Source organism: Microtus oregoni, unplaced genomic scaffold, assembly GCF_018167655.1.
Source record: "Microtus oregoni isolate MIOR12 unplaced genomic scaffold, Mior012 000015F_ref0000493, whole genome shotgun sequence".
NCBI lineage: Eukaryota > Metazoa > Chordata > Mammalia > Rodentia > Cricetidae > Microtus > Microtus oregoni.
The window spans coordinates 24,941,088-24,951,828 of NW_024543074.1; the positions used below are offsets into that span (position 1 = coordinate 24,941,088).

General features: G+C 37.7%; 1 protein-coding gene and 1 pseudogene across 1 annotated transcript; one reads left to right on the forward strand and one right to left on the reverse strand.

Moving 5' to 3' along the window:
• Positions 1-2,867: 2,867 nt before the first annotated feature.
• On the forward strand, positions 2,868-3,806 carry LOC121456466 (olfactory receptor 1496-like). Its single transcript, XM_041664627.1, has one exon. The coding sequence runs from the start codon at positions 2,868-2,870 to the stop codon at positions 3,804-3,806; it is 939 nt and encodes a 312-aa protein (XP_041520561.1).
• A 1,400-nt stretch (positions 3,807-5,206) lies between these two features.
• Positions 5,207-8,681, reverse strand: LOC121456334 (annotated as a pseudogene).
• Positions 8,682-10,741: the final 2,060 nt, after the last annotated feature.

A 10,741-nucleotide genomic window follows, 5' to 3' on the forward strand; every position in this document is an offset into this window, starting at 1 on the left:
TCTTTTTTATTAAAAATCCAGGAGTCAGATATAAGGGTAATAACCTGGATAATCAGACAAACAACTGAGAAGTAACCAGTGAACTCTTCACTCTCTCTTTCTTCAATCCAAAAGGGCTGAGAATCTTTCTAAATCCCTCCATACTACTTCTGGTATCTCTGTATGTGTCCTCAGCTGTCTAAAATCTCTATGGCTAATTTTGGTCAGTTAGTAGCTAGTTTTGCCCAATAATTCAAGGTAAACTTCACTGTCAGCCTCAGAAGTGTAAGATCATGATGAACATATCCCACAACACCTACATAAGACAGGGGCCCACTCCTGATAAATCCAGTAGATGTGGACTCGAGTCCCTGGGAAGAGTGAAAGTTACAGTCTCACATTCAGGGCAGTCTGGATAAGGTTTCTCAAGAGAGTGTAATTTTGCTGTTTTGTCCACCACTGCTTACATGAGTGTCATCACATTACAAAGGGTTAAAGTTATTTTTACAATTATTTAAATTTAATTACTAATTTAAATATTAATCACAATGTAAAACACCTTCATAGAAGTTACAGAGCTATAATCCGACCAAAATTGCTATCAGGACCTAGACCACTTCCTATTATAATTAACTTAAAAGTTAGGTGTGGATGTCTGAAGATGAAATCAAGATAAGAATAAAAATAACTGCTATTTCATAAAATGTTCATCATATATATTTTCCTACATTACTATCAGTGGAATCATATGAATTGAGAAATAAAAATTATGAGTCATTACCATTACTTAAAAAAAGCATTGAATATTTCCCACACTAATATTTTCCATGAATACACAGTTGTTTCTATAAAGCTAATCACAGAATATTAAATTTTCATGCTGAAAGTTTTAAGTTTAGTGACTTTATATTCTGGAGGAAATTGAAGAAGAAGAATTATTTGTATTTAATGTGCATTTCTGCCTTAAATTTAAAAAAATCTTTGTCTCAGAATATATCACATCCAGGAAATCTTCATGGACATTTCCTCTCATCAGGCAGGGTAGGTGTTGCTTCTGTGTGTGGGCAGTCATGGCCTTTCCTGCATGAAGTTAGTCTGGAAATAATAGCTTTGAAGAGTGATCAGGGCCATTGGTAGCTGTTAAATGAGTACAAGATGCACAGCCAATATGGTAAGACATATTATTGTGTGTAGAGACACAAGGAAGGATTCATTAAACATTTGGCATATAATATTGTGGAAACATAAATTAGACATACCACACCACAGGGGAAAGCATTAATAGATAAAATGTGGATCAAATCATAAATGCTGGGTGTACAAACTTCAATTTGAAGTACAGAATTGCTGTAAAGAAGAATGCAGGCAATGTGTAAGACCGGAATGGGTTATAGAGGTTGGTAAAGTCAGATAAGCAAACACCATTTGTGCACATGATAGAAATTTTTTTCCTAAAGAAGATGATCACCTGAGGAATACATCAGGTCATTTTATTTTGCATCTCAGAATGCCAGTGCTGAATAATCATACTGAAGAAACTAGTGTTTAGACAGGGGATATGGGTTGAATCAAATGTTGACTTCAATATTTCAGTCAAAAAATGGTACGCAATGTGCTGGCTTTGTGGGAGCCTAGCCAGTTTGGATGTTCACCTTCCTAGATATGGACAGAGGGGGGAGGACCTAGGACTTACCACAGGGCAGGGAACCCTGACTGCTCTTTGGACTGGAGAGGGAGGGGGAGAGGAGTGGGAGGAGGGGGAGAAGGATGGGAGGAGGGGGAGAAGGGTGGGAGGAGGGGGAGGGAAATGGGAGGCTGGGAGGAGGTGGAAACTTGTTTTTTATTTCTTCCTTTTCTCAATAATAAAAAAAATGAAAAAAAAAATAAAAAAATAAAAATAAAAAAGAAGCTTTAAGTAAATAGAAAAAATGGTATCATCCATTAATAAGGATATGATTATATGGCTTTAAATGACTGGAAAGAGGAAGATGGAGAAGAGAAACTATATGTTGTGCTAGATTAGAGTCCAAGGTAAGGAAAAAGAAAAATGCAATAAAACTCATAAAATTGATGTTGAATTAATTGTATTGTATTATGAAAAAGAAGAGACATGGGAACCAGATGTTGGAAAAAAAAGAATTAATTTTCTCTTGGGATGCATTGAGCTTCATATGCCTGTGGAGGAAAACATTGAAGATAATTAGAAAATGATAAGGCAGTGCATTCTGTAGGTTAGAGATAGATATATCTGACTTTTAATCTAACACATTGAAGTATATGTGGTTTTCGGGGGGGCTCATAGAATTAAGAGGATTAGGTGTATAAAAATCCTTTAAAATTAACAGGAAAACCTACAGAATGGGGTGAACTATAGTTGCTTAGAATAAGCAGGCAGGCAGAAAAATGATTTGTCAATATATTGTACATATCAGAAACAATAGGTCTGATCAGGTAATACTAGACAATTAGAGCATGCTAAGGCAACAATAAGTCATTCATGGTTATAATGACTGAGCATACTGGCATGTAGAGATTACAATGAATTTGTGAAAGTAAGATTGATAACTGAAGAACAAGAAACACACCTTGTGTTTTTCAGAAACATGACTGTTTTCACTGGGGCATGGAGCTAAATTGGGAAAATGTCCGCAGAGTATATAGGACTTGTTTAACATGTCATCACCTACCAAGGACAAATGAACAGCTTAACAGATCAAGGTTATTCCATGGCAAAGCAAGGCAAAGAATATAAAAATTAGAAAATATGAAAATTATACTGAGATTAAACAAATGAGATTGAAGAATATAATTGATCTATCTCATACAGGCTCAAACATGGAGAGTTTGAAAAACTCTTTATTATTTTTCTTAGTCATTGGAGACAGATCATGACTGGAAACAACCAAACTGCCGTCTCCCAGTTTCTTCTCCTGGGCCTGCCCATCCCCCCAGAGCACCAGCACCTGTTCTATGCCCTGTTCCTGGCCATGTACCTCACCACCATCCTGGGGAACCTCATCATCATCATCCTCATTCTCCTGGACTCTAATCTCCACACACCCATGTACTTGTTTCTGAGCAACTTGTCCTTCTCTGACCTCTGCTTTTCCTCTGTCACAATGCCCAAATTGCTACAAAATATGCAGAGCCAGGACCCATCTATTCCTTATGCAGGTTGTCTGACACAAATGTACTTTTTATTGTTTTTTGGAGACATGGAGAGCTTCCTTCTTACAGCCATGGCCTATGACCGCTATGTGGCCATCTGCTTCCCCCTTCATTACACCAGCATCATGAGCCCCAAGCTCTGTGCTTGTCTATTGATTCCACTGTGGATGCTGGCCACATTCAATGCAATGATGCACACCCTACTCATGACAAGATTGTCTTTATGTGAGAACAATGTGATTCTCCACTTTTTCTGTGACATATTGGCTTTTCTGAAGCTGGCCTGCTCAGACACTTACATTAATGAGTTAATGATATTAATCATGAGTAGTCTCATCGGTATAATACCATTCCTTCTCATTGTTATGTCCTATGCAAAGATTGTCTTGTCTATTCTTAAAGTTCATTCTACCCAGGGCATCCACAAACTCTTCTCCACCTGTGGTTCCCACCTGTCTGTGGTGTCTCTGTTCTATGGGACAGTTATTGGTGTATACTTATATCCCCCAGCTAATAACTCTACTGTGAAGGAGACTGTCATGGCTATGATGTACACAGTGGTGACACCCATGATGAACCCCTTCATCTACAGCCTGAGGAACAGAGACATAAAGGAGGCCCTGATAAGAGTATTTTACAATAAGAAAATCTCTTTGTAATGGTAGTATTTGTGATTTTTTACCTAATTTTATGTAGTAAACATGATGATGTTAAAATTTTATGTTAGATGTTGTCCCAAATCCTAGAACATGCTTGAAAGGACATGCTACATAACTGTTCAATACATGAAAGAGAAGTATAGTATAGTATTCAAAGTAGTAAGATTGTCCTTGATAGCTGGCTATATCTTCCTTTGTACCTTGCACAAATTATCTTGTAAATGCATAGCAGAAGAGGCTCTGTTTAAAACAATCTCTGTTCCTTACATTTTTAAGTTGCTGTAACATTTTACCATGTACCTGAGTTCTTTGGCCATTGATGTTTCTATTAAAATAGTTTAAGTAATGGATTCATAGCTCTTGTTATCAATGCAATCTCCCTACCACTGAACTTCCTTCTATTATTTCCTACAGGTTCTCCCACTCTAATTTGACATTATATTTTTCCCTTAAATCCCACTTACTAATTTTGTCTCTGTTGTCTTTCCTCTCTACTCTTGAGCCTTAACAAATCTGGGGTAATTATTTTGTACAACAGTGTCATTTATAAAATTTTCCTTTTAATTTGTAATTGACTAATAACCAGAAACAATTCAATTTACTTATCTAAGATGAGGGAAAAAGGGAAAGAATACTAGAAGCTGATAATGACTATTGTGTGTTTTATGTTTTACTTTATAAAATATCTGTTTATAGTGGATGACTTTATTTTACCCTGTGTCAATCTCAGGGATACAGAGAAGGTTCTGTTTCACATAATAAAGAATATGATGCTCTTTGATCTCCCATCTCACATTGAAGGGCAATAGTTAAGTGTGTGTGAGATCATAGACCAATTCTACTCTTTTGTCCCATTTCCTTACTTTAGAAAGAAGAATATTTATTTTTGTATATTCTTAGCCTCACTATGGAATGGAATAACCTTGTTCCCTTGATTTCCTCAGTTGCCCTTTGTATATGATGACATAAAAACCCAGTCTTTATACTCCTCTGACATCTCTCCAATATCCACCATCATGTGAAGCTAATCCTCCCCTAGGGCTTTTCACTATCTGGTGAACATCTCAACTTGATCCTCCCTGTAAACTTCAACAGAAACATCTAATACTTAAACTCTTTTATTCCTGCATAGTCTTTTCTATAAGTCTCTTGTTTGTTGAATTATAATGTCATCCCCTACCCAATAATCTATATAACCTTTTCTCTGTATATTCATATAATTACAAAAGTACATAATAGCTCATAGAATTTTTAATTTTGCCGTTTTATTGAATAGTTTTCTAAGACATTTTATTATTATTTTCCCATGTAGTTAATTACCAATAATAATTGTCATAGCTAAACTCTGATATTGTCATGTTATAGCGGAATTATCAGGGACAAGATAGACAATACAAAAACTACATCACTTTCTTTAACATCTGAAAAAGAAAATTTAAAAGACAGACATAGTTTCTCCATTCAACTGAGTTTAAGAGCTATAGGAAATAAACAAAAGCTCTTCTCAGCAATGAAAAGCAGTGCCACAGTGCAAAAATGTAGCCTAGAATGCACATCTTTTTAAATACATTTTAAAAACTTAAGTGATACATAAACCCTAACACTGTATTAATATAATATATAATGTAGAAGATGGACTGTGTCAGACTTGGAAAAAGGTTGTTAGGGGAAACAAAGAATCTTGATATGGAATTTGATTTCTTTTGTGGCGAAGTTAGCTACTGGGCAAATAGACTTCCCTCGCCTCAACTGCTGATAGAATGTTGTCCAAATTGGACAAGCAAGACATAAAAGAAGGCAACTGCTGAACTTTGTCAAGGTAAGATTGTACAGTCCCTCAAAATTCCTGCTTCACAGAAAAGTCTGTCAGATATTCTATGCCTGTAGTACAAAGTTGTATGCCACAATGTTACAGAGGAATCCTGGGGTGAGTGTACAGTCATTTTCTTAGTTATGGAAGATACCTGCTCTGTACTTTCTTTTTAATCAGGTAATATTTTATCCTTTTCAAGTTTTTGATGGGATTAAAGGATAGTTACATCTTCCTTAGTTACCAAATTCAGAAAAGAAATTCAAAGCACAGTTGCAAAGTAGATAAGGTTGAGAGACATAAAAGCTTAAGTTGTTTGTTTAAGAAAATGCTATGAAACCTAAAGTGATAATTTTGGGTTGGTATTATAAATTAGGGTAGAAATTAAATTAGGTAAAAAATTAATGACTCTCCAAGGTGGGATAGATAATCAAATATTTTCTCTGAATTTCTGAAATATAGATACATTGGACATTGTAAATGTAATTGTTACCTGGTAATTGTTTTTATTGTATATTTCTACCAGCTTTAACATTATACAAAAATTGCTCAGTCATCTTTTCACAAGGAGTTTATCAGAAACAAAGGAACTGATAAAGGCTGAACCAAAAAACAATGCTTTTGTGATTATTGCTTTGTGAATAAAGTGACTGTCCTTTGATGTAGATATTTCACTGTAGCTCACTTCCCTTTCTGTTACATATTTGGGAATTATTTCTTAGTTCAGATTATTTCCTTATTTCCTTAGTTCAAAATTGTTTTCCACTGCCAGGCTTTGTTCCTCTCCCCTAAGTAAATGCAGAGATCTGCGTTCCTGCAATTATGTTTATCAGCAGGCATTTGGTCAGTGTTTAGGACCCAGGCATAGAAGCAAACATTACCTGCCCAAGTTTCTGTTCTGGTTTTGCCTCACTCAAAAGATTCTTAATTCCTTATGTTCACTTTTACCTCAGTTTACTGATTATTTTAGTTCAGGACTCTCAAAGACAGCCTAAATTAACTGTCATACACAGTATAAACACTTGAGCATCTTAGGCATAACTCAAGTAAAAATTCAAAACTAACTCTTGCTTCTCCTTTTTTTTTGTTTTTCATAGAACTACTCATCCTGATTTCTGCATGGATATCAATGACATTTTGTGAATTAGACCACATGGATATGATTTGGAATAATCAGTCTTACTGAGGAGTAATACAAATGACTAACCCTAACATTGAAGAAATACAAAATTAGATATCCAACATTTATTATAAAGTGAAAATTTGATTGTCAAATTATCAGGTATTTCTATTTAAATGGGTAAATTTTCTTTCATTGAAGTTGAAGAAATCAAAAGTAATTTGAGCAGAAGGTAACAAATCTTTACTGGCCAAATTCATTCACCATGGCAGGTACTGGCTCTAGTTAGAGATTAACAATGATTATGATAATTCTACCTGCCCAAGAGTATGGGAGATCTTTCCATTTGGGGTGTCTTCTTCAATTTCTTTCTTCAAAGATTTAATGTTCTTGTCATACAGGTTTTCCACTTGTTTGGTTAGAGTTACTCCAAGATATTTTATGCTATTAGTTGCTGTTGTGAAGGGTGATGTTTCTCTGAATTCTTTCACAGCCCTTTTATCATTTGTGTAAAGGAGGACTACTGGTTTTTTTTTAGTTAATCTTGTATCCTGCTACATTATTGAAGGTCTTTATGAGTTGTAGAAGTTCCTTGGTAGAAGTTTTGGGGTTGCTTATGTAAACTGTCATATCATCAGCAATGAGTGAGAGCTTGACTTCTTTTTTTCCCGGTTTGTATCCTCTTGACCACCTTTTGTTGTCTTATTGCTCTAGCTAGAATCTCAAGAACTATATTAAATAAATATGGATAGAGTGTACAACCTTGTCTTGTTTCTGATTTCAGTGGGATAACTGTGATTTTTTCTCTCCATACACCTGATTTTTGACAAAGAAGCAAAAAATACAAAATAGAAAAAAGAAAGCATATTCAACAAATGGAATTGGCATAACTGGCTATCAGCATGTAGAAGAATGAAAATAGATCCATATCTACCACTATGCAGAAAACTCAAGTAAAAATGAATCAAAGACCTCAGCATAAAGCCAACCACACTGAACCTCACAGAAGAGAAAATGGTAAGTACACTTGAATGTATTGGTACAGGGGATCACTTCCTAATTATAACCTCAGTAGCATAGAAAGTGAAAGAAACAATTAATAAATGGGACCTCCTGAAACTGAGAAGCTTCTATAAGGCAAAAGACATGGTCAACAAGATAAAATGGCAGTCTACAGAATGGGAAAAGATTTTCACCAGCCCAACATCAGACAGAAGAATGATCTCCAAAATATCCCCAGAACGCAAGAAATTGGTCATCAAAAGAACAAATAATCCTATAAAAATGGGGTACAGTTTCCACTGTTTGTTCAAATGTCCAATCAAATTTCTTCTTCACTTTTTTTTTCGAGGAAGCCGGTTGACTCTGTTTGACGCCTGCTGAGGTGGCTTTAAAGCCACAGTAGTAGCCTGCAGGTCACACTCGTACACTGGAGGACCTTGTTCTTCATCGATACCAATTAAAATCATACAACAACCGAGCGGCCTCATCTCCGCATTCTGTGTGTAGACTTGAGAAATACCAGCGATTCTTTTACACAGCATGTCCACAGGAATCTCATAGCCGTACTTGTATTTCCAGTTAGCTGCCTCATAACGTGCCCTCTGTACCTGGAATCTGCTGTCAGCTGTCATCCCAGTCATCACACAGCCAATGTTCTCGGTTATCTTGAACAAGTGGGTCACTGTGCTGGAATCCAGTAATTTGTCGGGTACTTTCTTCTGTGTGACAATTACTGCACAGTCTTTTCCTCTGACAGCCACAGATGTGAGTCCACCCTGGTTAATAGCCTTGAAAGCATATTCTACTTGGTAGAGTCTGCCCTCGGGAGAGAAAATAGTAATGTGGCGGTTAAAACTGGCGCTGGACCCACGGGACATGGCGTACCCCCTATTTCAAACACAAAATGCACCCCGTAGCACACACCCCAGGCACACAAGTCCCTCACGGAAGTAATGGCTACTCAAACAGTGGAAACTGCAATCACATGCCTGACTACTATTCTGTCGATTGACTTCAAGCCTTCAGAAATAGAAGTTGGAGTAGTTACAGACGAAAATCCTAAATTCAGGATTCTCTCGGAAGCAGAGATCAATGCTCACCTTGTTGCTCTAGCAGAGAGAGACTGCAGTTGTCATCACTTTACCAAATACATGATGCCACTTGCCTGTGTGTTTGGTGACAGCAAACCAACATCACAGAGGCCCCTGGGTTGAAGATGGAACCTCTCCCACTCCTCCTGCCACTGAGATGGTTAGGACTGTATAAATAAAACTGTGGTTTTTGGGGAAAAAAAGGGGGGGGGGTACAGACTTAAACAGAGAACTAAGATGGCTGAAAGACAGTAATGAGCAACCAAACTGTTGTATCAAGTTCATCCTCTTGCATCTGCCGATTCCCCCAGAGCACTGGTATCTGTTCTATGCCCTGTTCCTGGCTATGTCCCACACCACTGTCCTGGGGGACCTCCTCATCATCATCCACGTTCTAATGAATGCCCATCTCTTCACACCCATGCACTTCTTTCTCAGTAACTTGTCCTTCTATGACCTATAATTTTTCTCCGGCTCAGTGCCAAATTAATACAGAACATGCAAATCCAGGATCCATCTATCCCCTATGTAGATTTTCTTTTTTTTCTATTTTCCTGGCATTTTATTTGCATTTTGGCTTCTTTTTTTAATTTATTTATTTATTAAGGATTTCTGCCTCCTCCCCGCAACCGCTTCCCATTTCCCTCCCCCTCCCCCGATCAAGGCCCCCTCCCTCATCTGCTCGAAGAGCAATCAGGGTTCCCTGACCTGTGGGAAGCCCAAGGACTGCCCACCTCTATCCAGGTCTCGTAAGGTGAGCATCCAAACTGCCTAGGCTCCCACAAAGCCAGTACATGCAGTAGGATCAAAAACCCACTGCGATTGTTCTTGAGTTCTCAGTCTGACACAAATATACTTTTTAATGGTTTCCGGAGACATGGAGAACATTCTTCTTGGGGGCCTATGACCAGTATGTGGCTATTTGTTACCATTTAGTTACAACAGTATAATGAACCCCAAGCTCTGTGTGTGACTGGTAGCATTGTCCTGGATACTTACAAGGCTGCATTCCACTTTGTACCACCTACGCTTTGTAAGATTATCATGCTGTGAAGACAATGTGATTCCTACTTTTTCTGTGACATATCTACTATGCTCAAGTTGCCCTGCTCCAACATTTACATTAATGAATGAATAATATTTACCTTGGGAGGGCTTGATATTTTCATTTCATTCTTACATTTGTTTTCTATGTACGAATTATCTCCTCCATCTTAAGGGTTTGTTCTGCTCTGCTTATCTACAAGGTCTTTCCACTTTCTGACTCCCATCTGCCTGTGGTTTCACTATTCTATGGCTCAGTTATTTCTGTCTACATATGCCCATCTGGTTGTAACTCTACTGTGAGGGATACTCCCATGGCCATGATGATATATATACACAATGGTATCTCCCATGATTAATCTCTTCATCTACAACTTGAGGAACAGGCATAGGAAAAAGGCACTGATATGAATTTTTAAATTTATTTATTTATTAAAGGCTTCTGTCTCTTCCCCGCCACCGCCTCCCATTTCCCTCCCTCTCCCCCAATCAAGTCCCCCTCCCTCGTCAGCCCAAAGAGCAATCAGGGTTCCCTGCCCTGTGGGAAGTCCAAGGACCACCCACCTCCATCCAGGTCTAGTAAGGTGAGCATCTAAACTGCCTAGGCTCCCACAAAGCCAGTACGTGCAGTAGGATCAAAAACCCATTGCCATTGTTCTTGATTTCTCAATAGTCCTCATTGTCCGCTATGTTCAGCGAGTCCGATTTTATCCCAGGCTTTTTCAGATCCTGGCCAGCTGGCCTTGGTGAGTTCCCGATAGAACATCCCCATTGTCTCAGTGTGTGGGTGCACCCCTCATGGTCTGAATTTTTTATAATAATAAAATCTCTTTATAATTCCACTACTAAAATTTTACTTAAATTTATC

What these genes read in the sequence shown, in the direction of transcription:
- LOC121456466 (XM_041664627.1), top strand. Translation starts at nt 2,868, where the DNA reads ATGACTGGAAACAACCAAACTGCCGTCTCCCAGTTTCTTCTCCTGGGC.